The sequence below is a fragment of the Denticeps clupeoides genome, chromosome 6 (assembly GCF_900700375.1).
Source record: "Denticeps clupeoides chromosome 6, fDenClu1.1, whole genome shotgun sequence".
Taxonomy (NCBI): Eukaryota; Metazoa; Chordata; class Actinopteri; order Clupeiformes; family Denticipitidae; genus Denticeps; species Denticeps clupeoides.
In genome coordinates, this window is record NC_041712.1 from 13,568,560 (window position 1) to 13,596,374 (window position 27,815).

Consider the following 27,815-nt stretch of genomic DNA (forward strand, 5'->3'; position numbering starts at 1 on the left):
GTGCACTTGATGGGGGAATAAATCATTTGTCTGGAATGCTATTCATACCTCAAACTTTATTGACCCATTATTCGTTGAATCAAATGCATTGAACAAATAAAGTGCATATGTGCTTGCATCTGTACAGAGTCAGAGAAAACAGAAGAATTATCAGTGAGAGTCTGACACAAGCACTTTAAGACAAAGCATTTCAATAAGCAGAACACAAAGGTTTCTGCCTGGCCATAGGGACCAAATGTATGTGTTAACAGGTGGGATTTACATCAAAAAGAGGAAAGATTGAGCAAAGTAGTCAGCATGCACCTACCCCCATGTACTGAGCATAAATGTGTTTAAATGTCTCTGTTTCACCACGCGACTGGGACACTCCTGAAGGGGGAAAGGCCATGATCACTGATCACCATCCACAAGGAAAACAATGGTGCTCTAGACTTACTACAGTTACTACACCACCTCCAGACAACAGGACAATACGAAATCTTGAATATTCATAGTAAGGAAGGTAATGAAACTTCACAAGTTTAAAACTGAAAATAAGACAGATATTTTTCATCAAAAATTCATTCAGTCTTATAGCAGAACTATAATGTAAAATAGACTTATTCTGATCAAGGCTAAAGTTATACAATCCTATAATATACATGGAAAAATAATTCTATGTTTCGGTAATGTGCCATAATATTAATACTGAGTTCTGATGGACTGCACATTGATGCAATGTGTGTCCTGACACATTTCTATCTAATTAATTTGAGCTTCAGTAACTCTTCTGTTGCATCAGACAACACAGGTCAACCTGCACTCTCGACATGTACCAATGAACCATGGCCTCCCATGAGCCTGACGCCAGTTCACTGGTATTCCTTCCTTGAATCACTTGACGTAAATCCTCACCACCACAGACCAGAAACATGAGCTGCAGTTTTGGAGATAGTATAATCCAACTATGCTGACATTACAATGTGTAACTCATCACAAAATATTCACAAGGTGCCTAGTGAATCTTGTATAAGTCTGACCTATGCAAGGAAAAATTACAAAAAAGTCAATAAAAGGATTGTATTCACAGTGTTGAATCTTAGTGAACCAGAACTGATTACTTCATTGATAGTAACATGATAGCACGATATTGCTCTGGATGAGGACATCTGCCAAATGCAATAAATGTAAATGTAGTATATTCCACCCATGGCAGGGTAACAAAATAAATGTTATTCACTTTGCATTTCATGTTTTCAGTTTGGAATGTTAAACTGCAAAACATATGCCATAATAGCAGAAGCAATGAATGAGCAATAGATTGAGCTTAGTGAGCAAAACCAGATAATTGTACAATATACAACATTGTCAATATTGTCACAACTTGGGGTGAGATGGGGAATGAGGCACAGAAGCGGAACAACAGGATAAAGGGGATTTGAATAATCACAACAAAAACAGGCACGAGGACCAGATAACAGGGGATAGAGGAAAAAACAACCCAAAATAGTGTGTCCAAAACAGCAAACTGTAGGGTACTATTGTTGCAGCAAGGTTCTGTGCTTGTCAATAAGGCCAGATTGGTCTCGACTGTGATTGATCCGGGCTCCATTTCTCCATCCAGGCCAAGCCGTGAAAAAATATACTGTACAGTCCACAAATGAATATGCATGTAACAGATGCAGAACAGTGCATAGGATATGAATGATGACGAATACACGTGTAATTGTAAAAAATGTAAACAGATACAGCAGTGAAATGAACTGTATCCTTGTCCTGGGAGGAAAAACACCCACAGACTTACATTACTCATTGCTCTGTTAGCCAATCAGAGCAAATGGATCAGTTAGCTTCCCAAATTCAAGTTAGATGTGGGAAGAATAAATAAGTAGAATAAAGTCATATTTAATTTTGTTGCTTTAACAGTATTGTTTGCAATGTTTTATTTGCATAGTGCAGATGTTAAAAAAATTGGCCACAGGTGCTGGTTCCAGGTGTGGCCAATCCGGACAGCTTTTAAAAAGCCTGTGACTCTGCCCCTCTGCAGCGGCGACATTCTTTGTGAACTTTTGTTTAGTGAACTGGCAGTTGCCACACACCTGCGGGCTTATTTTTGTTCTCGCCTTTATTTCCCTTTGTTCCCTGTGTTGTTTCTTAATAAATCCCTTTCCCAGAATGTCCCACCTCCTTCCCCCGTCAGCTCACCGTCATGACAAAAATGCAGATTAGTGCGGGCCATTTTACTTCCCTATCCCAGACACTCCCCACCCACCACCACTACGAGTGTAAAATAAATGTAATGTCCTAAGTAGAGGTGGGCATAGATTCATTTTCTTAATCTAGATTAATCTCACTGTAATCTAGAGTAAGCAAAATTAATCTAGATTCTACATTAATCTACAATAATCTACAATACGTGTGCTACCCAAATAATGACTAAAAGTAAGTCTTTGAGAACGGGTTTCTCAAGCCAGGTGGCGCATTAGACCAGGGGCTCATCTCCTGTTTCCAAAATGCATCACAAACTGCTTGAGAAAGCTGTTCTACTATGATAATTGGTGATGAAAATAAATTATGTTCAATAAGATGTACTTGTGTTTACCAACTGTTTATTCAGTTAAATAGCTGCATCCATGTTACCACGTCACGTTTGATGTGGTCATTTCACAGTTCGAAGACTCGTTCTATTGTCCAAGAGAACTGAACATTAACATAAAGCATTCACAATTTACAATACTGCATACCTGTACAAAAAGCAAGGTCACGTCAGAACGTCGCGTCACACATTGCGTCTTTCTGCACCTCTCTCTACAATATGCAGTATTAAAAGAACATAAAAAAAATATTCACAAAATAACACACATACTAAATATTCCTAATATGTACATAAATTAAAATGAAAGAAATAACTTTTTGCACACAAACCCCACGCACCTCTCACAGCTCATGCCATGTGTCCAAGAGACCTGAACCGGGTCTCAAAACCAAAATAAAAGTCTTTAGCAAATAAGATAAAAGACACAAGAAAGAAGAAATATACTTATTAATCTAGTGTAACCATTTAACTCTGGTACAATAGCTTGCGTAGTATAGACCCAGCTCCCAACCCAACTTTGTGAATAGATTAACGGCGATATTTTTTTTATCGCCCGATAAGAGTCTCACGTTAACGCCGATAACGGCCCACCACTAGTCCTAAAATAATGTGAAGATTAAGTAAGACACAAATGCAACATTGCTCTTAATGAGACTCTGAAAACCGTGTTTACCTACAGTGCGGATCAATATCGGATCAATACGTTTATCTACCTCACTCACTTCCTCCCTTTCACTCCCAGGTTATTGTTAGAGGTGTTTATGGGAAGCTTTCATGACATTATGGCATGATGAAACAACATAAACTAATAGGAAACAGAATTTGCTACTACTGAATCTATTTAAAAACAACAGCTAATCATATAATTAATATATTTTGCTGTGATAGTATTTTTATTTATTTATTTTCCTTTTAGCGTATATGTAGTATACAATTGTGAATGCAGTGTGTGAATGTTCAATGTGCAGTATGGCAGGCTCAGCAAAGGTTTAAATCCATGCCTGTAGAGCCGGATTATGCATGGGTAGAGAATCCACAAATCTAAATGAATATTTGCATTTCTGAGGCAAGGATTAATTGATGCAAAATAGGACACAGAGTCTTGGCCACAGGAGGTAAAATTGGATGGAAAAAGATGGAGTTTAATGCAAGAGGATGGGGCATATAGACAAAAAAAAAAAAAAAAAACAGCGATAGAGGACCTGCAGAGTCTGTTTGGTGAAGTTTGTTTGGGCCTCCAGTTGCTTGAGACCCTCTGGACGATGGCACACCATGGTCATCTCCAGCTCATCATCCACTTTATCTACAGAGAGGAAAAACAATGGTTATTCATCTTATCATGATCTTCCATGGAAATTGTACATATTATTTTGGAATCATATTTTAAACATTTAAAGATTTAAACATCTGTTGAGATGGAGTCTACTTCTGTTGAAAGTATTTGTTTTAAAGGTGAATATGTTATACATATGTTATGTTATAACTCATGCTCATTCTCATGAGCGAAGCAGATGAAGCAGGAGAAACTAGTTAAGACGCTCTCAGCTGTTTTGACAAAAGTCCTCGGGCCTTTGCCCATTTCAGATTCTAGGCCTGCCACTGTACCAATTTCATACCAACACATTTTTTACTAAACTGAAAGTGAAGTGATTGTCATTGTGATACACTGCAGCACAGCACATGGTGCACACAACGAAATGTGTCCTCTGTATACTGATTACGGGGCCCCTTCCTTACTTGCTAGGCCAACCGTAAAGTAGTCAAATGAAAATCACAGTGATCATAGAAGGTATGTGTTAACATTTTTGACTTAAAATGAATTTATTTGCCTTTGGCAAGTAGACCTTTAGCTGAAAAACAATGACTGTTCAAGTAATGTCCTCTCTCTATTTTATGGATCCACTTACTCACACACACACTCACACACACACACACACACACACACACACACACACACACACACACACACACACACACACACACACACATCTCTACAGGTCAAACACATGCTGTGTCAGCTTCGCTGAGAAGACGAAGTGTGAAGGAAGCATGAGGGCATCTTGCCAAGCAAATGGAAGCATGTGAATCTGATTCAGGGTCCATCATCATTTGCAGGTTTTGGCTTCTGATACTTCAGCTCTCACTTCTCAGCCCTGGCCCTGCATACCCCTCACCATAGCTCCACCTACCATTGGTCACCTCCACCTATATAAAGAGACTTGGGATGGTGTTCGGGAGGTCCTCAGGGTCTGCTTGGCCCTTACTCTTTCGGGAGGTCCCTAGGCCCAAATGAAATATTGTGCTTTTATTTAGAGTGAGTGGTGAACAACCAACCAAACCTAAAGTGCTATATACAACAAAACACAACAATCCACAGGAGGACAACACACCATGAAAGGAGATACAATACAAATACACAAGAAAGCCTCAACTAACCACACTAACACACAACAGAGGCTTATCAGCAACTCTACAACAATCCCAAAACTCCGAAGCTCTCCTCTCGCTTCCTCCTACTCTGGCTCCACATCGATGAGCCTCAACTGGTGGTTGGAATGGTCCTTAAGTAGTCCTCGTCCTGTGCGTTGATTGACTGCCAGTTGACAAGGGAATTGGTGGGCAGAACCATTATCCCAATCATCGCCCAGCAGACAGCCTAAAAGGGAAACACGCACAACACAGAGCACCCCAAACCATTCTACGGCCTAAAGGACATAACAACATAGACAGATTTACTAGATTTGATATGTAATGATTGTGTATTTGTTTAAGCATGTTTGTGCATATTTGTAGAGGAATATGTAAATGAATTTGTGTCTGCCTATGTATGATGATGAGGATGTGTGTGTGCGTGTGTGTGTGTATGCATGACTCTCACAAGACTCTCTTGTCTATCCTGAAGAGGCTTGGAATTCGGGGCTCAGCATGGCAGTGGTTTGTTTCCTACTTTGATGAGCAATCTTACCAAGTGACTTGGAAAGGATCCACCTCTGCCTCACGTAGACTCTCCACTGGTGTCCCTCAAGGCACAGTACTAGGTCCTCTACTCTACACTAGATCACTTGGTGAGGTTGTTTCCTCACATGGATTATCATACCACTGCTATGACGACGACACACAACTCATCTTCTCTTTTCCTCCCTCATATCTACACACTGCTTCCGAAATCTCACCATGTCTAACTGACATCTTATCTTGGACGGCAGCCCATCACCTCAAACTCAGTCCCACCAAAACTGAACTAATATTCATTGCAGCACCACATCAGGATCTTGATATTTACCTGGACAACTCACAGCTCTCTCCTTCTACAACAGCCTGCAACCTTGGAGTAACAATAGATAACCAACTCTCCTTCTCGACTCACATCAGCAATCTTTCCCGCTCATGTCCTTCTCTACAATATCAGAAAAATCCGTCCTTATCTGTCAACACAGGCCACCCAGATACTGCTTCAGTCCTTAGTAATCTCACGACTGGACTACTGTAACTGTCTTCTAGCTGGTCTACCTCTATGTACCATCCGACCTCTACAACTGATACAAAATGCAGCAGCACAACTGATCTTCAACCTTCCCAAATTCCCCCACACCACCCCTCTGCTACGTTCCCTCCACGCAAGCTTATGCAAGCTTCACTGCTTAATATCTTGCTAACTAACACTTGCTATGCTAACATTGCTTAATATTGGAGCCACCAATTTGTGTGTGTATTCACTCACGGAGATCGGTAAGCTTTATTTTGCATATACGCTGTGAAAGGGGGTTTTGGGTTTAATGTTGTATTTTAGAAGTATACCTTTATGTCTACATTTGTCTGTTTCTCTCAAGTTTTGACTTTTTAAAGGAGTTTTGCTTGCTGCAACGAGAAAACCATTTTGTGGACGAACAAGGTGAGTTGTTTTCTTTTTTGAAATACTACTAATTAGAAACTGCTGGAATGTTTTAGTTTGAAACGTGCATTTGAATGTGTCTATATTGAGGTTGTCTTAAGTGAACAGTGAGCATTTGATACTTGCAGCAATGTGTTTTTAGAGTAGCTTTCTACTAGTTTTGTTTAAAGCCACTTTAAAATGCTTTGGAAATGCAAGTACTGCTCTGATATCTGCCAGAAGAGCACAGTTTTTTAAACATTACAGGCTAAAACATGGAACTTATTCAAGAACTAAGCACTTTCCTTGCTTGCATCAGGAATCACATTTGCTCTTAGACAAGAGGAGGTTGTAAAGGATGAGCCTGACATCAACCAGATGATCCAACGCTGGCCAGCGCTTTTCACTGAAAGCCAGGTTTGTGAATGTGTCCTTTAATGTTTTTTTTTTCTTATTTGTTTTACATACATGATGTTCAGAGAGGTTTATTTATGTTATTAATAACGCTGCCTGAATATCAAAACTGAGCATATTTCATATATTCCAGGTTTACCTAGGGTTTAACAGGATTGTTGGTATAAATCTTAAAGAAGAGTTCTTTGGTGTTCTTGATGGGTTGTGTCCAAGTTTGATGGAAATTTCAAGAGGAAGACAGGTCGGATAGGAAAGCAATTAGCTCACCTGCTACAACACAACGGTGAGTTGATATTTCTCTTTTCTTCTTGTAATGGTATTGATGGTTAGTTCAATACGTAAACTTGTTCTCCAACCTTCCCTTGTGGTATTTCTCTATATGGACAAATAAACTGATATAAGATATATTTCCTTTGTTCTACATTCAAGTGTGTTTTATACCACTTTGCAGAGCACAGAGCCAACAGCCATTAGATGCCTTGTCCTGAGAGGACTTTCAATCATTCTTGGAGATGACGCATCTATGTTCTTCAAGAGCAGTTCAGTGAGTAAACCCTTTCTCCATTTGTACCATTCAAATATCAAATTGTGCAATATACCACCTACTGTCACAACATGAAAGACATGTTGTGACACACACAAAATAGCTTGTTTACAGTGCCTAAAATAAAATCACATTGAATTATAATATCAAATAATTCTATACAGCTGATTGTAGACAAATTGCTGTGAACCTGAATATTCTCTTTTTGTCTTGTTTCTTGCACTATGTAGAGCCTTACTGAGGGAGACTCCATGGACACTTATTCCTTTGCTACAAGGACAACAGTACTGCAAGCCCAGCATTGCCACAACTCAACCCCTCAAGACTGGTCATCAATTGAGAGGGCAACCTGGCAATGGAAGCACTTACCAACCTACCTCAAGTAATGTGCCTCTTGTTTGGCTTTACCTACGTACTTCACCTGCAGTACCGAAGTGCAGAAAAACACTTTTACCTTCATTCAGTAGGCAATGTGAAATTAAGTTAGAAATTAGCTACCTCCAAAGGTTCAGAAGCTGAAGAATGAGCTAGCAGGGTAAGACACAATTATGCACAATTATGCACAGCTCTTCATGCCTGTGTCTGGATTGTTGCACTGATTAGAGCAAATAGGCTTGCAGTTGTTCATTTTGTATCTGATTCTTCTTGTGCTGGATGTGTCTAGTATTGTATTTTTTTTTTTTTACAGAGGGCACTTTTTAGAAAAGTTGCAAGTTTACTTTTACAAAATCTGATCCTCATAGTTGTTATTAAGTCTGATGTTCTTAATGCCTGCTTTGTTGTGTGTTTCTTACAGATGACTCTTATATCTTAGTATCTATTGATGTTTATGCACGATAAAGTTTTCATATGTCAAATTGTGATGCGTTGTTACTGACTTCAGTCACAGTGTTTCTGTGATACAGTTTGATCCATTTTCATAAAAATTGTCTTAATGCTGAGGTGGAGATGGAAAAAATATCTTAAATTCATATGGACACATTTTTTACATGTTTTGTCATGAATAAAATTCCATTATTGAAGTATGTTGCTGTAGAATTGTTTTTATTTTAGTAATTTTAATCACAAGTTTCTAGATTACATTTCTGACCCATTTTGGGTTGCATTCAACCCAGCAGCGTAGTCATTTTTAACCAATAGTTGGGTTAAAAATTGGGTTGGTCCCTTTTTGACCCAGCGCTGGGTTACCAAAATAACCCAAATTGGGTTGTTTTTAACCCAGCAGTTTTTAGAGTGTATAGTAGCACCATCTTAACTCACAGCCCTTATTACATCTCGCTCTGCAACTCGTATACTCCAAGCCTCCAGTCACGCTCACCTTGTCCCTCCATCCCTGAAGGTAAAAGGAAGACATTCATCTAGACTCTTCTCTATCTTGGCCACTCGGTGGTGGAATGAACTTCCCCTTGAGGTCAGAACAGCTCAGTCACTGAGCACATTCAAACGGCAGCTCAAGCCCTTCCTCTTTAGAGAATATTTAGATTAAATTGAAACCTTCAAATTATCTGACTTACGTATAGAAACAGAGTGAATAAAAAGATTGTATTCATAGTAGGGGGTCCTAGTAAACTTCATTGATCACTTTATTGATTGAATCTTGGAAGCACATTGTAAGTCGCTCTGGATAAGGGCATCTGTCAAATGCCTCAAATGTAAATGCATGAGAGCAGGAATGTGTTGTCTCTGTGTATAAGCTTTTTCTCCTCAGGCCCATCAGCATCACTCATGACTGCTCTGCTCTCCTATTCGGCCTTACAAACGGGTCTCCAGTTGGATATTCTCTGTATGCTGTTGTGTTTGAGAGCTTCCATTAAAGTGTCATTTCAGATGCCTGTGGATTGAAAATGACACTATTGGAATTGCCCACTCACACAGAAACCCAGTGATGAAGGGCAGTTTTGAAACTACGTTTGTAGTTTTAATAGTGGAAATATATATATATATATATATATGTGGTATGAGAACACAAACCATTTACAAAGTTTACATGTGCAATCAAAACCAAACAGGGGCTTAAAATATCAATTTATTTTAAACTTGCTGTAATCAAGACTGAAACAGTGGAAGGTAAAGGAAAAAATAAAAATTAAAAACTGAGAGGCAGGAATCAAAAAATGAATAAGGATCTTTTCTTCTCTTCAACAGCTTGTCTCCACTTCCACATCTCCTCAATGATCTATGAAATAAAAAATAGATCTATTAGTGAGTTGCTGATAACCCAATCAGAATAGTAAAACATACACATGGCAGGGAAGAACAGAGAGAGGAAAGAAAAAATAAACTCTTACTTTTGTGTCAGTTACTTTGAAGGCATTCTTCATGTAGTTCTCAAATTTAGGTAGCAGTTTTGGAAGAGTAACACCCTGTTACGAATAAATCAAGAATCAGCTAAATAACTGAACAGAATGCACACATACTATACACATCTGCACAATAATTGCAAATGAACCACTTTCTGAAACATTTAACTCTACATAAAGACCAGTAGAAAAAACATACTGCCAGCAGTAGTTGAAGTGGAAAAATAAATATATAACTAAATTCCATAAATGTAAATGTGGCCACAATGGAAAATTCATTAAGAGAACTGTAGCCACTGCCAAAACTACATAGGCACTAGGGCTCTGATTGAGAAAAGTTTCTTCATGTATGTAGCATATCCCACTCATAATGATGCATGTTAGGATAGATTAACCAGAAATTTAAGAAGTGAAAATGGCTTTCATTGTGATACTGAATATAGCACAGCACACAACTTCTCTGCATCTAAACAATGCTTTGATACCAAACAAATATGTTAATTTTACAGTCTACACCAGAGTAGCTATAGCACACTAGGATATTTACACCAGTATTAGCAATGGCGACATTGAGAATTTAAGACAAACCTTCTCTACAGTTGCCATCATTTTAGCCTTGATCTCGGGCAAGGTCAAGAGGGTCTGAGGTTTCTTTGCTCTTCCCTGCTTCTTGGGTTCAGGAGTTTTAGCCTACAAGGTCAAAAGACACAAAATTAAAACTGAACCGGATTAGCTGCCGGTGTTCCAGCTTTGGGTGTCTTCCCATTCTGAGCTGGGGTCTGTGGCTTGGATGGAGCTTTCTTGGGCTGCCAAAAATTCAATGTTTAGAACGTTGTTTTCTGAAAAGTTCTGTGTAATATCTTAACAAGTGCATACCTTTACATAAGATTCCTCCTCACTATCTACCTCCTCATAATCCTCCACCACCTCCTCCTCATAATCATTCTCCTCATAATCCTCCACCACCTCCTCCTCATAATCATTCTCCTCATAATCCTCCGCCACCTCCTCCTCATAATCTTCCCTGAAAAAGAAAGCTGGTAAAATTACCACACATACAAGGCAAGTACTTTGTGCTTCATAAATGAAGCAACCATGAGCTCAAACAGTTGGAATCTACTTACTCATCTTCCTCTTCATCCATCTTCATCTTTTTCTGCTGAAATTAACAAAATACCAGATTAACCATTAGTTGAACAATTTCAGGGTGGAAATCTTTTTTTAAACACCCTACTGCATTCTCTTTTAGTGCAACAAGAGGAAAAAGAAACAAACCTGAGCCTTATGCCAAGAGTATGATTGTTTCTGAAAAGACAATTTTGGTTCCTCTTCATCTTTATTGCAATCAAATGACAGATCTGGACACATTACTGGTGAAACAAAGATTGTATTGAGAATTATTAATGAAACATTAAATACAAACAAAGCAAAACAAAGTCCATTTATAAAACACTGGATTGATCGGGTCTAGTTGTACTTCACTTACTAAGATGCTGCCCACTGATGTACACTGGACCAGAACCTGACTTAAGACTGAAAACAACCGGAGGGGTAATCTCAAACCCGCCCAAACACACCTGCAACATACAAGAGAGTTCAATTAATGTTTCTGTTTCAGTCAGGCAGTTCAAACAGACCCAGAGTACTAAGATCAAAAAAATCTAAAAAAATCTAAATCCACACTAACTGTTCACAAAAAGGGAATTAAAACTAGAAATGCAATGATCAAGCAGAAAGGGATCGAAATCCTGCAACCTTCACATTGGCGATCAACAAGTCAGTCTGGCATATTTCCAATTCCAAACAATTATTTATGTGCAGTGCCCCACACTTCACAGGCAAGCATGAATACGAATAACTATTTCTTTCTATGGGGTACACGCCAGATGCTCTTCTAAAATGCAATATTAATTGTATATTAAATTATATTAATTTTCCTTCCTAATTGTTTTTATTGTTTAGCTTTTGTCAAAGTTACCAGACTCACTGCCTGTACTGCTGCAAGCCACTAAATGGCGACTGGGATATTTTCAGATTCTTATTTTCAAGGCTGCATGATTCAGGGAAAGTTGTTGTTACTGAGATCAACATTGTGATATGCAAACCAGTACCATTTGCATAGCAGTATAAAATCTCATAAATAACTACAAAATCTTAAAAGAATTTGTGGAAAATACAATACAATTTTACAGTTAAAAATAAAAAATAAAGTCTCTGGGTAGGAGACCTGTAAACCAAAGCACACAACAAAATGTGTCCTATGCATTTAACCAATCAGCATTTTGTAGCAGTGGGCAGCAAAGTCATCCAGGGAGCAGTCTCTCCGTGGTTCAGGATACAGGCCGGCAACCTTCTGATTGTGGGTCCATTTCCATACCCGCTGGGTTAATAGATGCCCCCTTAATTCAAACAGTTTTCTGGCCCCTAGTGGTAAGGCAACTGCAGACATTTTTAATGTAATGCTAAATTTCTTTGGAATGATAATGCTGAAAAAAAGTTGTGAGCAAATACTCAAAAACCATCTGTTTCAGCATGAGCAGGGAAGCATGTGAGGGGTCCAGCCAAAACATTCCCTTAGACCTACTTGATGTAAAAAAAGTCATGTAAATGTCATACATGATGTAAAAACCATGCATGGGTGGGTGGAGAAGAACCACTTACACTGGGGAGGGTTGAGGGCTTCAGTGATGCAATCACAGTCTGAACCACGTGGTCCTCTGGGTCCAGGCCTTCAGCCTCGATAACATGCATCTAGTCATTGGTGCTGCGGTCCACACACACCTAAATGAACACACATTAAGTACAATAAGACACAAAAACACACCAGCAGAGCACTTTTCTGGCCAAAATAACGACCTACCATTCTTAGGGACAACATGTGTTCAAAGCCATCTTCTTCTGGGTTGAAGACCACCTTCTCCCCAGATTTAAGCTCACACCCTGAACAAAAAACAAAAAAACAGGATTTATTAATGAGCAGCACGCATCTTATGATCGGCTAGACTAAGGACAAGGACTGGGCGAACCACGTGGTCGACATTTACCCATACTACAGGGAGTGCAGAATTATTAGGCAAATGAGTATTTTGTCCATATCATCCTCTTCATGCATGTTGTCTTACACCCAAGCTGTATAGGCTCGAAAGCCTACTAGGTGATGTGAATGAGAAGGGGTGTGGTCTAATGACATCAACACCCTATATCAGGTGTGCATAATTATTAGGCAACTTCATTTCCTTTGGCAAAATGTGTCAAAAGAAGGACTTGACAGGCTCAGAAAAGTCAAGAATAGTGAGATCTTGCAGAGGGATGCAGCACTCTTAAAATTGCAAAGCTTCTGAAGCGTGATCATCGAACAATCAAGCGGTTCATTCAAAATAGTAAACAGGGTTGCAAGAAGCGTGTGGAAAAACCAAGGCGCAAAATAACTGCCCATGAACTGAGAAAAGTCAAGCGTGCAGCTGCCAAGATGCCACTTGCCACCAGTTTGGCCATATTTCAGAGCTGCAACATCACTGGAGTGCCCAAAAGCACAAGGTGTGCAATACTCAGAGACATGGCCAAGGTAAGAAAGGCTGAAAGAAGACCACCACAAGACACACAAGCTGAAACTGGGCCAAGAAATCTCAAGACTGATTTTTCTAAGGTTTTATGGACTGCTGAAATGAGAGTGAGTGTCTTGATGGGCCAGATGGATGGATTGGTAAAGGGCAGAGAGCTCCAGTCCGACTCAGACGCCAGCAAGGTGGAGGTGGAGTACTGGTTTGGGCTGGTATCATCAAAGATGAGCTTGTGGGGCCTTTTCGGGTTGAGGATGGAGTCAAGCTCAACTCCCAGTCCTACTGCCAGTTTCTGGAAGACACCTTCAAGCAGTGGTACAGGAAGAAGTCTGCATCCTTCAAGAAAAACACGATTTTCATGCAGGACAATGCTCCATCACACGCGTCCAAGTACTCCACAGCGTGGCTGGCAAGAAAGGGTATTAAAGAAGAAAAACTAATGACATGGCCTCCTTGTTAACCTGATTTGAACCCCATTGAGAACCTGTGGTCCATCATCAAATGTGAGATTTACAAGGAGGGAAAACAGTACACCTCTCTGAACAGTGTCTGGGAGGGTGTGGTTGCTGCTGCTCGCAATGTTGATGGTGAACAGATCAAAACACTGACAGAATCCATGGATGGCAGTGTCCTTGCAAAGAAAGGTGGCTATATTGGTTGCTGATTTGTTTTTGAATGTCAGAAATGTATATTTGTGAATGTGGAGATGTTATATTGGTTTCACTGGTAAAAATAAATAATTGAAATGGTTATATATTTGTTTTTTGTTAAGTTGCCTAATAATTATGCACATTAATAGTCACCTGCACACACAGATATCCCCCTAAAATAGCTACAAATAAAAACAAACTAAAAACTACTTCCAAAAACTTTGATATTAATGAGTTTTTGGGTTCATTGAGAACATGGTTGTTGTTCAATAATAAAATTATTCCTCAAAAATACAACTTGCCTAATAATTCTGCACTCCCTGTATACCAGATGCAGATACAAAAACTTGGTCAAATCTAACTAGCATTTACGGGTATTCAACTCGTGTAAAACAAGCTTCCATAAACCCACACGACCCACATTTACCAATAATATTAAGCTAATTAAGCCTTTTTTAAAGCAGGTTTTAATCAGCCTACGACGTTATTTATGCGCAACGCGCTTACCGTAAAGGTATATCTGCGTACTCATCTGCTCCATCTCTATGCTGCATAGTGCAGGTGCAGGACGGTCTTAAATAAGAACCGCGCTCCGTTTCTGGCCAATGGCGAGCAAGCATGACCGGAAAGGGGCGGTGCTAGACCAGATTCGCTCTTACGGATTGGTCCCGTCGAACTTCTTTATTATTCCTCTGCCTCGCGTATACGCAGGTTATTTGTAGGAAATCTTGAACAGTTTTCCGCGTTCCTCTTACGTTGCGCAGTTTTATGCGAAAGAGGGAGACGTTTCTTCAGAGAGAGGTTTATTGTTTTATATCTTATCATTTCTGTTCTTACAGATTCTGCCCAGACTTTGGAAACCAAGCAGGCAAGCATGCAAATAAACAAATGTTATTCTGTTTCATCATTAAAGAAATTAATGTAAGAAGTTTCAAAGTAAGATTCTCACCGGGCCACATTATACAGACTTTCAGAGCCAGGCAGAATGAACGGAAAGTTTTTATGACATTTAAGGGCAATTAATTTCTTCATCATTGAAAAAGCTGTAATTTAAAATATGTCGCTGATGTTTAAAATCATCTCATTATGTTTACATGGACATAGTTTCAGCACAGCAATGTCTCCTGGCATCTAGTACTATGACGGCAGAAAAATAATAAACTGAAACCTTTGGATTGGACTTAATGACAGTCAACAGGCCACACTGTAGCATGGCAACAACAGAGACAAGACTACATAACAAATCAAATTCTGTCAACACACATTAATACACAACAATGTAAGTATACTGTATCAAATTATGATCCAGTTTAGATTTTACAATAGATAGATAGATAGATAGATAGATATACGATGTTACTCAAAGGCAATTCAAAGTTCAACAAGCTCCTGAAGAACAATATTTTTCTCCACCGGCAGATGGCGCTTACGATCCAATCTGACTTGAGGTTCCAGTTCCAGTCCATCTCGTGAAAACTGGCTCATTTGGTCAGTGCTGACTGACTGAATTACCATCTTGCAATCCAGATGAATAACTATCCATTTTGACGAAACAGGAGGACTGCCATGCATAATCCGAGGAAGTCTGTGTTTTTTCTGCGTTGATTATTTCAGGTCAGGCTGGGTAAATCAGAGTCCGGAGCATCCAAACAGGCTGAACACAAAAAAGTAATTTGTAATGCTTTTAAATATAAGAACTCACAACCTGGAGTGGTTGTAAATTGTATTATTTAATGCTCATTTGCTCTTGTATGTATGCATTCACCCCTATATCACATTTTCAAAAAGCTGCATGGATCTCATCATTGTATCATCCTGCAGGGAAAACAAAATGACAATAAATACATGAAAAAGCAACATCTCCACACTGCTGCAAGATGTAACAGTTTCACACTATTGAACACAAGGAATACTGAAGTTGAATTCTATGAGAAATTATTGTAATCACACAGAGTGTGCTGCTAGAATCTGCTCATATTGTTTCCCCAATCCAACATACCTCTTCACAAGCCTGGACGAACTCCTCTAAGGTCACAACTCCATCCTTGTTCTTGTCCATTTTCTATCAAATGCAACAGACACGTTGGTTGCCTGGCATTCTCGCACACAGTGTCTCTGGGAATATTTATCTGTGTGTGGGACACTGACCTGGAAAAACACCTCTACATGCTGCTTCGGAACATCTCCTTTCAGTGCCGGGTAGGTGTACTTCCCCATCATATCATATATGGCCTGTACAATTTCTGTCATCTCCTGTCACACGCAACAACAACAAATACGGTTGTACTGGAGCACAGGGACACTGTCAGACATGCACAACAAGGCCACAACTTACCTCTTTGTTTATGTAGCCATCTTTGTTGATATCATATAAATTAAAAGTCCATTCGAGCTTATCTCTGGTCGAACCTCGCAGCAGGATGGACAGGCCCATGACAAAGTCCTAAGAGATTGGGGGGAACATTGCAAAAGTACATGAAGGTGCACTTGATGGGGGAATAAATCATTTGTCTGGAATGCTATTCATACCTCAAACTTTATTGACCCATTATTCGTTGAATCAAATGCATTGAACAAATAATGTGCATATGTGCTTGCATCTGTACAGAGTCAGAGAAAACAGAAGAATTATCAGTGAGAGTCTGACACAAGCACTTTAAGACAAAGCATTTCAATAAGCAGAACACAAAGGTTTCTGCCTGGCCATAGGGACCAAATGTATGTGTTAACAGGTGGGATTTACATCCAAAAGAGGAAAGTTTGAGCAAAGTAGTCAGCATGCACCTACCCCCATGAGGAAAGAACTGAGCATAAATGTGTTTAAATGTCTCTTCATTCACCACGCCACTGGGACACTCCTGAAGGGGGAAAGGCCATGATCACTGATCACCATCCACAAGGAAAACAATGGTGCTCTAGACTTACTACAGTTACTACACCACCTCCAGACAACAGGACAATACGAAATCTTGAATATTCATAGTAAGGAAGGTAATGAAACTTCACAAGTTTAAAACTGAAAATAAGACAGATATTTTTCATCAAAAATTCATTCAGTCTTATAGCAGAACTATAATGTAAAATAGACTTATTCTGATCAAGGCTAAAGTTATACAATCCTATAATGTACATGGAAAAATAATTCTATGTTTCGGTAATGTGCCATAATATTAATACTGAGTTCTGATGGACTGCACTGATGCACATTGATGCAATGTGTGTCCTGACACATTTCTATCACAGCCAGAATTAAATTAATTTGAGCTTCAGTAACTCTTCTGTTGCATCAGACAACTGTTACGTCCCGTGATCATGTGATGTGTGGTCTGTATGTTCTGTCTTGTTGGTGTTTTTCCTTTTTGTAGGAGGAGCAGATGTAGCAAAGCACTGTCGTTCATGCCATGTCTGTCAGTTGGCTGGGAATCCGAACCAGACAATACCACCTGCACCCCTGTACCCCGTACCAGTTTTAACAGAACCCTTTGAGAAAATAATTTTAGATTGTGTTGGTCCACTCCCTCGTACTAAATCGGGAAACAAATACTTGTTCACTCTGATGTGTAGTGCCACCCGTTTTCCCAAAGCAGTCCCCTTAGGCTCATTAAAAACTAAGACCGTGGTGAAAGCACTGACCCAGTTCTTTTCACTATTTGGGCTTCCAAAGGTGGTGCAGACGGGTCCATTTGGACCAAGGGTCCAATTTCCTGTCACGTCTTTTTAAGCAGGTGTTGTCCCACCTTGGAATTGAGCATGCTGTTTCTAGCGCCTATCACCCTCAGTCACAGGGGGCGCTAGAGAGGTTTCACCAAACCTTGAAAACCATGCTTCGTGCTTATTGCTTGGACACAGCTAAAGAATGGGACGAGGGACTCCCTTTGCTTTTATTCGCTGTTCGTGAGACGGTCCAAGAGTCCCTGGGATGTAGTCCTGTGGACTTAGTGTTTGGTCACACTGTGCGTGGTCCTCTTAGACTTTTACGGGAGACGTGGGTGTCGGAGCAGCCTGCTCCCAGCACTAATGTTTTAGATTACATCAGTGCGTTTCGGGAACACCTTCATAAGGCTTGTTCAGCTGCGTTAGCCTCATTGTCTTCAGCCCAGAGGGGCATGAAGACTCATTATGATAAGAGAACAGTCTGCAGATCTTTTTTAGCCTGGTGACCAGGTTTTAGTTTTACTGCCTATTGTGGGATCTGCTTTGCAGGCCAAGGTTGTGGGTCCATATGTGGAAGACTCAAAGTTCAGTGAGACTGATTACATCATCTGTACACCAAACAGGAAAGGGAAAACTCGAGTGTGCCATATCAACATGCTGAACATGTTGTTGGAGCAGGAGCGGTGTTTCTACAGGAGGATGAGTATGGGGTTGATTGGAGCGTGAGCGATTACGCGATTGAATTCCGAACCCTGGCGAGCGACAGTGGGTGGACTGATGCCGCGCTCACCACGCTCATCCCAAGCTAGCGCCATAATCCGTCCTTCCACCTCTCCAGCTGGGTAAGAAGGCCGGGGGACTGCAGCCATTGATTACCGGAAGCTGAACGTGATAACCAAAAAGAACCGGTAGCCTCTCCCACTTCTGAACACTGCCTTTGAACTCCTGGCAGGGGCCACCGTCTTTACCAAGCTGGACCTCCGAAATGCATACCATCTCGTTCGAATCCGGGAATGGGACTGGTGGAAGACTGGTTTTATCATGCCATCCGGACACTATGAGTATTTGCCCTTTGGTCTCTCGAATAGCCCAGCTGCCTTCCAGGCGCTCGTCAATGGACCAATTTGTGTTTGTCTATCTAGATGACATTCTAATCTACTCACCCAACCTCTCGACCCACATCTCCCACATCAGAAAGGTCTTTGTTAAATCGGAAAAGAGTACTTTCCACACAGCTGAAATCTCCTTCCTGGGGTTCCACATCAGCCCCCAAGGAATTGATATGGATCCCATCAAGACAACCGCAGTCACAGACTGGCCTATACCCACCACCATTCGTCAGCTACAGCAGTTCCTCGGATTCGCCAACTTTTACCGTCGCTTCATCCGCAACTTCAGCGAGGTGGCACAACAAATGACTTCCCTCCTTAAAATCCAACCAACCCGACTCCACTGGAACCCCCAAGCTCAACAGGCATTCAGCAAACTCAAACAGCTATTTACCACGGCCCCCATCTTATTCCACCCAGATCCCCAACTCTCATTCGTCGTTGAAGTCGACGCGTCTAGTCTAGGCGTGGGAGCTGTACTTTTGCAACACAACCCCCTGGACCACAAATTGCACCCATGTGCTTTCTTCTCCCGAAGACTAAACCCGGCGAAGCGGAACTATGATGTCAGGAACAGGGAACTCCTGGGCATCAAATTGGCCCTGAAGGAGTGGCGCCATTGGCTGGAGGGGGCAATCCACCCATTTTTGGTACTGACGGACCACAAGAATATGGCGTACCTCCAAAACGGCCAATGCCTTAACCCACGGCAAGCACGGTGGGCCTTGTTCTTCATGCGGTTCGATTTCACTGTATCCTACATCCCCGGCACCAAAAATGCGAAGGCATTTAACATCCCAGAGGCTGAGGACAATCCGTCCTCCCCTATCCTCTCCCAGCCGTTCCTACTGGCCCCCGTACGCTGGACCCTCATGCAAGAGGTGATTGCGGATCACACACACCACCCCCTACCTCGGGACACGCCTCCCAACCTCACGTATGTGTCACCCCCTCTCCGACCCCGCATCCTACAATGGGGGCATGACACTCCATTGGCCGGACACCCTGGATGTCAGCGCACCCTGGCCAACATTCAGCAGACGTTCTGGTGGCCAAGCCTGGCCTCAGACGTACAGGCATACATTGCCGCTTGTAACACCTGCGCCTCACACAAAGGTCAACATGCAACGACCCCAAGGCCTTCTCCTTCCCCTGCCTCGCCCCCATCACCCATGGTCCCATGTCACCATGGATTTCATCACGGGACTGCCACGATCGAGAGGGATGACCACCATTATGGTACTCGTGGACCGTTTTTTCCAAGATGGCCCGGTTTGTTGCCCTTCCAGGACTCCCTACAGCTGTGCGAACCGCCGACATCGTCCTCCAAGAAGTGGTGCGGCAGTTTGGACCCCCAGTAGACCTCCTCTCCGACCGCGGCCCCCAGTTCATCGGCAGGTTCTGGCGTCACTTCTGGGGACAACTGGGGGTATCGGTCAGTCTGTCGTCAGGGTACCACCCCCAGTCCAATGGCCAGACCGAGAGGGTCAACCAGGAGGTGGAGACCTACCTTCGCTGCTACTGTTTGGCCTGACCCACCTCCTGGTCCCAACACCTCCTCTTGGCGGAGCTCGCACGGAACCAGCACAGTTCCTCAGCCACAGAGCGTTCCCCCTTCGAGGTGGTCACTGGCCTCAGACCCAAATGGTTCCCCACGCCCATGGTCGAGGGACCGGTGCTGGCGGTCAACAACCAACACCGCCAGCTCCACACGGTCTGGCCCAAAGTTTGGGTCTCCACCCGAGGCCTGCCTATGCCATCTAGTCCCCAAAAACTAGGACCCCGCTTCATTGGACCCTTCAGAGTGACTCGGCGCATCAACCCGGTTGCATATCAGGTGGCCATTCCACGCACTCTGTGCATCAGCCCAGTCTTTCACGTCTCCCACCTCCGCAAGGCTCACTCATCCCCTCTGCAACCCCCCCCCGTCTCTGCGGCGCATCGACGGCTCTCTGACCTACACGGTCCATTGCATCCTGGACGTCCAGAGGCGGGGCCGTGGCCTAGAATATTTGGGGGACTGGGAGGGCTGTGGACCGGTGGACCGGTCCTGGGTTCCCCGGCCGGACATCCTGGATCCGGCCCTTCTCCTGAATTTCCATGACCGCCACCCTGATCTGCCGGGCCCTTCAGGAGCCGGGCCTAGGAGAGGGGGCTCTGTCACAACAAATACACCTCCAGCCCACCAGAGAGCACCAGACCAGCCAGAGAGACGGCGACCCGGAAGCGGAAACGAGAGCGGGCAGCGCAGAGTATAAAAGTCCCCGAGGAGATGCTGCCCGCTCTTTGAGTTGAATTCATTCCCAGAGACGCTAGCCTTAGTTACCCACGCCCAGCTGATTAGATTCCATGACCATGACCTGTGCCTGACCTCGAGCCTTGCCTGCCCCCTTTGTTACGACGATCTCCTGACGGATTCTACATCGAGACCACGACCTTCGCCTGCCATTGACATTGAGTTTGCCTGGCCCTTTTGCCAAGACAATCTCCCCGCTACCCCCCACGAAGCCCGAGTTCCCTCCACGCTGCGCTGCGGCAAGTTCACGGTTACACTCCCATCCCAGCTCACCTCCGGCCTCCCTCTCCCTGACCAAACGCCTCCGGTCCTCCTCCCCAGCGTCCTATGTCTACTCCCCATGCGACAACTTGTCCCCTTGCTCCAAGCATGCCTGCAAATGCGTCCCCGAACTCCAGCAGTGACAGCATCAGTTAACTTCCCAAATTCAAGTTAAATGTGGGAAGAATAAAGAAGTAGAATAAAGTCATTCCTCCTTGAACCATCACCTTATCATGGTGGAGGAGTTTGAGAGCCCTAATGATCCTAGGAGCTATGTTGGGTCTCCCATGAAAAATTGGTCTTAGGTAAAGGGCTAGACAAAGAACGATTCAGAAGACCTTTCATGGTAAAAACAACAAAGAGTCAGTGTACCCAGCCCAACCTGGATACATGGGCTCATCCAACTGTAGAATATAAAGGGTCCAGTGCAATGTGGATTGGGTGACAGACTGAGGCGGCAGCTTTGGTGGTCCGATCCCCGGACAAGGAAACTGGCTATTGGGACAAGGAACGTCACCTCTCTGGCAGGGAAGGAGCTGGAGCTTGTGGAAGAGGTTGAGCGGTACCGGCTAGATATAGTCTGACTCACCTTGACACCAGTGTTGTTTTCGTCAACGATGACGATGACGAAATCATTTCGTCACTTTTTTTTATGACGATAACGAGACGGTGAAGAGATAAACACTGCTCTTTGATGACTAAAACATGACAAGACTTGTGTGAGTTTTCGTTGACGAGACGAGAATGGACGAAAATGTTAGTGGGTGGTCTGTCAGACGTTTAAAAAGCATGACATTTCTGCTTATTGTGCGTGTCAATTAAAACCTAAAAAGTATCTGTTGCTGCATTCTTGGTGGTCGCAAATGTAGAGACGACATATGGGTGTATTTTAAATATAACCCAGCAGATAACAAAACAGAGTGTATTGTGAAGGAAGACGTGACAAATGTGGCCACAAAGTAGGCGGAAAAAATACGACCAACCTTAAGCGGCTCTTTGTGTGTCTATGTTCTGTCAGCATGTAACTTGATATGTTAAACAGGTCGAGTTATTGTTATACGTAGAGCTAGCTTCAGTCTAAAAGCCACAAGTGATGCTCTACAGCCCTTACCACTCACAGTGCGCTCACAGTAAACACACACACACACACACACACACAGTACAGATACATTATAATTTGGCTGCTGCTCAGAATGAAAGATCAGAAAGTTTTAGTACATGGTCATAAGGGGTAATAAGCTATGTATTTTTGTTTTGCTTGTTTGAGGCTTAAGAGAGAGAGTGAGAGTTAAGACCATTCTATTTTCTTAACATGGTAGTATTTTGAGTATTTTTCATAGTATTTTAAGTATTTTTATGGTATACCTACATTTGATTGTTTTGTATTCACCTGTAAACATTTACAGGATGTGTACGTTGTATACAGAAATAGAGTAATTGTATCCCTTCTTTGTTTTTTCCTCAACCAGATCCCAGAGACCAGAACTCCTAAAGAGAAACCTGGTGGTCCAAAGAAAAACAGGGCACAGTCATCTATCCCAGCAGCCTTCGCCGCAGCATCCAGTCAGACTCCCTAGAACAACGTGCCAAAGAACAGGCGATCGCTTTTTGGATTGGACGTACTGGTCTACCTGCTTGCACAGTTGAGGATGAAGATTTCATCCTCATAATGGAGACCTTTGATAAGAGGCTGACAATACCCAAAAGAACAAAAATAAACAACTTAGTTGACAAGATGTTTGGTGACGAAAAACAAAAGTACAAAGAGAGGCTTGCCACAGCATGCAAAATAACAATTGGGCTGGACATATGGACCAAAAAAGGACATCATTACAGCATAATTTCTGGGAACAAGTGCGTGCTTTTTTTGCACTGTGGAAAACAAAGCAAAGCACATATTGTTGAGACTTGACCAGATCGCTCACCCACACACTGCAGAGTGTATAAAAAACAGTGTTGATCAATGCACAGAGGACTGGGGAATACCATAACACAAAATTCTGACAGTCATAACAGATAACGCAAGCAACATGATTGCAGCGTTCAAACCTAATGAATCGGATGCATCAGCCAGCTCCGATGAAGAATCCTCAGAGACAAACAACACTGAAGACTCTGAGGTGGTTGAAGACCAAAGGTAAATTATTTCAGTTTGCTGTTAATTAACAATTTCAGAATATCAGTCCCATTGAGTTATGCTAGGTTATAGTCACTTATAGCTATTGTTTATTGTATTGCATGGTGTTGTTCATGGCAATTTTACTAAATGTCCTATATAAGATTAATAAAGTGTCTTTTTCTCTGTGTTTTTGTCTTATCTATGTAGGTTTGGACAGATAGATAGGACTCCCTGTGTTGTACACATACTGCAACTCGTCCATCATCCAGAAAGATGCAAGTGTCAGCCGACTGCTGGGCAAAGTTAGAGCGCTCGTCAAGCTCTTCCGCAAGTCATCGGTGGCAACTGAGCGACTGCTGCAGCTGTGTAAACTAACTCTGGTCAAAGACTGCCCTACTAGATGGTCCAGCACATATCTGATGATGTCACAGCTTCTTCAAATCAAGGACTCAGTAGTTCAAGTTGGGATGAGCTGGGACTATCTACTGCCAAGTGAGTGGCAGAGGCAGACTGCTCTAAGAGATTTACTCCTCCCCTTCACTGAGCATACCCAGATGCTCCAGAGCAACACACAGTCTTTATCCCTTGTTGTGCCTGACCTTCTGGACCTGCAGGGTCATCTGTCTGAGTTCCCCCATGCCGAGGGTTCATCTGGGTTCAGAACTCCTTGAAAATGATGATCAGCAAATTACAGCGCTTCTGGAAAAAGCAGAAGAGTACATTGCTCAGTTGGTGCCACCAGTTGTACGGGAAGAGGAGGTTGAAGATGAGGAGCCAGAGGAGGAAGAAAAGGAATCAAAAGAGGGACCACAAAGAAAGCGGCCCAGATTCAAATTCTTGTCAAAAGCAAGCCGGCCATCCAGGTCTAGCTGCTCAAAGCCATGTGTCAAGGAAATAAAGAAATTCAAGGAACAGCTGTCACAGCCTACAAACGAAGAGACTGCCCTTGAATTTCGGGCTGCACAGGTAGATTCTGTTTATTCAAACCTAAAACCTATTGCCATGCCAGCATCTCAAGCATTTGCTGAGAGAGTGTTTAGCATTACAGGTGACCTCACTCGTGGCCGTCGAAACAGAGCAAGAGCCATTTTAGAGTGAAGAGCTTTTCTGAAACTAAATTGAGGTCAGTAGGCTAATTTTGCTAACAGCAAGCTGTTACTATTATTAGTACAGTTACAGATATGTGATTGTGATATTCTGTTTGTTCTTGTTGTGAGACGGACCCTCCTCTGCTGTTGTTGTTGTTGTTTTTATTTGTTGAATTTACTGTTTACACTATTTACAGGGTGGTCTTATTTATTTTGTTCCAAAAACTTAAGAACATGTTTGTTTCATACTTTCAAGTATGCATAACTCTCTGGTATAACTTACAACCTACCTCACTGTACCTCAAGAATCTTTAATTCTTTTATGACATTGTTTGCACAAGTTAAAGATAGAGTGGGTTGTATGATGTCTGTTTTTACAAATAATATGCATCTTAATTGGAAACCTTATACGTCTAAAACCATTCCTTTATTATTGTAATTATTGGTGAAAATAGCTGATCTGCAAGCTCACAATGTGTTGAACTTATAGATCTGCTGCTATTTTCACAAATTGTGTGTGACACTGCCCAGCAGCAATCCCCAATACTTATTGACCTAAATTCATTTGTTAAAAGACTTTAACAAATGACTTTAACTTTTTTTCCTTTTTTGACTAAAACTAGACTAAAACCTTTTTGAGTTTTTGTCGACTAAAACTGGACTAAAACTATCACATATAGAAGTGACTAAAATTTGACTAAAACTAATAAGCATTTTAGTCCAAAAGACTAAGACTAAATCTAAGATGGTTGTCAAAAACAACACTGCTCGACACATAGCCTCGGCTCTGGAAACTGTAAGATGGGGCATTCTGCAGGACCACGGTCCTTCTGCAACTTTGCCTTGTGGAGAGGCAAACACCTCTTTGTTCTCGTGACATTTTTGTGGTGATGGTCCGTGGGGGTCGGTCTCCTGTTCTTTGTTCTTGCGACCATTTGGTAAATAATATCACCTGCTCTCTTTGTCTGCCCCAGACGGGAGACTCTGAGGGCGTGACGACAGAAACAAAAAATTCTGATTGGTCTGTGACAATTTCTTGTGGGTCAAATGTATAAAGGAAGTTCACGTGTGGTAGCGGGGGCTTTTTTCCTCAGATTCTTTTCCATCGGAACTGGGCCTTCCAGTTCTCGAGTCTTCTCTCTACCCATTTTTCTCCTGGATCAGGTGATGTCTCTGAAGCTTGGTTCAGGCTTTTCTGTCTTATTTCTATATTTTCTTCCTGTCTTTAATTTTGGTTTTCTCTGTTACATTGGTACCTTTTTTACATACAATATTTACATGTAACTGAAATAATAATCTACTGGTGTTAAAAAATTAGACCACTGGGGGCAGTGGTGGCCTAGCGGTTAAGGAAGCGCCCCGTAATCAGAAGGTTGCCGGTTCGAATCCTGATCTGCCAAGGTGCCACTGAGGTGCCACTGAGCAAAGCACTGTCCCCACACACTGCTCCCCGGGCGCCTGTCATGGCTGCCCACTGCTCACTCAGGGTGATGGGTTAAATGCAGAGGACAAATTTCACTGTGTGCACCGTGTGCTGTGCTGCTGTTTATCACATGTGACAATCACTACACTTTACACTTTACTTTAGAAACTGTTCATCCTTTTAACCTCTATTGTGCCATGCCTCTTTCTGCCAGGTAACATCAATTTGAAGTGGTTTGAATACAGTGCTTTTGTGTGTAGAGAGAGCGTTCCCTGCATCTTTGGGTCGGGGAAAGGGTCCTGACTTTTGTTTGCGCTTATGCGCTGAATAACAGCTCAGAGTACCTACCCTTTTTGGAGTCCCTGGGATGAGTGCTAGATAGTGCTCCGACTGGAGACTCCATTGTCCTGCTGGGGGACTTCAACGCTCACGTGGGCAATGACAGCATGACCTGGAGGGGCGTGATTGGGAGGAACGGCCCGCCAGATCTGATCATGAAGTGGTGTTTCGTTATTGGACTTTTTGTGCAAGCTGCAGTTTGGCCATAAAAAACACCATGTTCGAACATAAGGATGCCCATCAGTACACTTGGTACCAGGGCAACCTAGGTCGCAGGTCGAGGATTGACTTTGTAGTCGTATCATATGACCTTCGGCCATATGCTTTGGAAGAGAGAAGAGAAGAGCGGAGCTGTTAACTGATCACCACCTGGTGGTGAGTTGGATCAGATGGCAGGGGAAGATGCCACGGAGACATGGCAGACCCAAACGTATAGTGAGGGTCTGCTGAGAACGCCTGGCAGAAGAACCTCCGGCAGAGCTTTGACCGCATCCCGAGAACAGTGGGGGACATTGAGTCTGAATGGACCTACAGTCAGGTGGTGGAAGGAATACTTTGAGGAGGTCCACCCTCACACATTGCGATGAGGATCCAGAGCTGGGATGCCTGGGTATGGACTGTCCAATCTCAGGGGCAGAAGTTGCTGAGGAAGTCAAACAGCTACACAGTAGTGGACCCCCGGGGGTGGATGAGATCCGTCCTGGATCTCATCTCATGGCTATGGATGTTGTAGGGCTGTCATGGTTGACACGTCTCTGCAACAGTGCGTGGAGTGGCAGACTGGGGTGGTGGTCCCTTTTTTATACGAAGGGGGACCAGAGGGTGTGGGGGATAGGGGGATCACACTCCTCAGCCTCCCTGGAAAGGTCTACTCAAAGGTACTAGAGAGGAGATAGTTGAATCTCAGATTGAGGAGGAGCAATGTGGTTTTCGTCCTGGCCGTGGAACTGTGGACCAGCTCTTTACCCTTGCTGGGGTGATGGAGGGGGCATGGGAATTTGCCCAACCAATCCACATGTGTTTTGTGGATTTGGAGAAGGCTTATGATCGTGTCCCCAGGAGCAACCTATGGGGTGGCGCTCCAGGAGTATGGGATGGATGGCCTTTTGTTAAGAGCCATTCAGTCCCTGTACCAGAGGAGCGTGAGTTTGGTCCGCATAGCAAGTCGGACCTGTTTCCGGTGAGGGTTGGACTCCGCCAGGGCTGCCCTTTGTAACCGGTTCTATTCACAACCTAAATGGACAGAATTTCTAGGCGCTGCCATGGTGTGAATGGTGTCGAGTTTGGTGTCAGGAAAATCTCATTTCTGCTTTTTGCAGATGATGTGGTCCTCCTAGCTTCATCAGTCTCCTACCTGTGCAGTATGGCGGGCTTAAATACAGGCCTGTAGAGCCGGATTATGCATGGGTAGGGAATCCGCAAATCTAAATGAATATTTGCATTTACATTTACATTTACAGGTGGTGATCAGTTAACAGCTCCGCTCTTCTCTCTCCCTTATCCACTTACAATCAGTAGTTACAGGGACAGTCTCCCTGGAGCAATTTAGGGTTAAGTGTCTTGCTCAGGGACACAATGCTAGTAAGTGGGATTCGAACCCGGGTCTTCTGGT

General features: G+C 42.8%; 2 protein-coding genes across 13 annotated transcripts in view; both read right to left on the bottom strand.

The window, feature by feature from the left end:
* Positions 1–9,417: 9,417 nt before the first annotated feature.
* On the bottom strand, positions 9,418–15,502 carry LOC114793088 (nucleophosmin-like). 2 transcript variants are annotated; one of them, XM_028984767.1, is made up of 10 exons: positions 15,345–15,502; positions 12,565–12,644; positions 12,366–12,485; positions 11,191–11,281; positions 10,980–11,074; positions 10,829–10,863; positions 10,581–10,728; positions 10,293–10,394; positions 9,693–9,767; positions 9,418–9,580 (listed from the first exon to the last, which is right to left on the bottom strand). In XM_028984767.1, the coding sequence occupies exons 3-10, from the start codon at positions 12,453–12,455 to the stop codon at positions 9,512–9,514; spliced, it is 705 nt and encodes a 234-aa protein (XP_028840600.1). In that variant the 5' UTR covers positions 12,456–12,485; positions 12,565–12,644; positions 15,345–15,502; the 3' UTR covers positions 9,418–9,511. The 2 variants fall into 2 exon arrangements, with proteins under 2 accessions (XP_028840600.1, XP_028840598.1); XM_028984765.1 differs by having other exon boundaries at positions 14,422–15,502.
* Positions 15,503–15,508: 6 nt separating this feature from the next.
* The window catches only part of kcnip1b (Kv channel interacting protein 1 b), a 33,593-nt gene continuing 21,286 nt past the window's right edge, over positions 15,509–27,815 (bottom strand). For 9 of the 11 annotated variants that reach the window (XM_028984754.1, XM_028984753.1, XM_028984764.1 and 6 more), the window contains 6 exons: positions 16,703–16,772; positions 16,444–16,514; positions 16,250–16,357; positions 16,063–16,167; positions 15,914–15,976; positions 15,513–15,729 (listed from right to left, as the gene is read on the bottom strand). In XM_028984754.1, coding sequence (XP_028840587.1) covers positions 15,682–15,729; positions 15,914–15,976; positions 16,063–16,167; positions 16,250–16,357; positions 16,444–16,514; positions 16,703–16,772 — 465 coding nt within the window. In that variant the 3' untranslated portion in view covers positions 15,513–15,681. Of the gene's footprint in view, positions 15,730–15,913; positions 15,977–16,062; positions 16,168–16,249; positions 16,358–16,443; positions 16,515–16,702; positions 16,773–27,815 lie in introns of all 11 variants that reach the window. The other 2 variants (XM_028984755.1, XM_028984761.1) reach the window with 2 other exon arrangements.

Bases quoted from the DNA above. Each gene is read 5' to 3' on its own strand.
- LOC114793088 (XM_028984767.1), bottom strand. From the start codon at position 12,455: ATGCATGTTATCGAGGCTGAAGGCCTGGACCCAGAGGACCACGTGGTT. The intron at 9,768-10,292 runs GTTTGTCTTAAA...TATTCGTAACAG, and splicing joins TGATGGCAACTGTAGAGAAG to GGTGTTACTCTTCCAAAACT. The intron at 9,581-9,692 runs GTAAGAGTTTAT...TTTATTTCATAG, and splicing joins TCAAAGTAACTGACACAAAA to ATCATTGAGGAGATGTGGAA.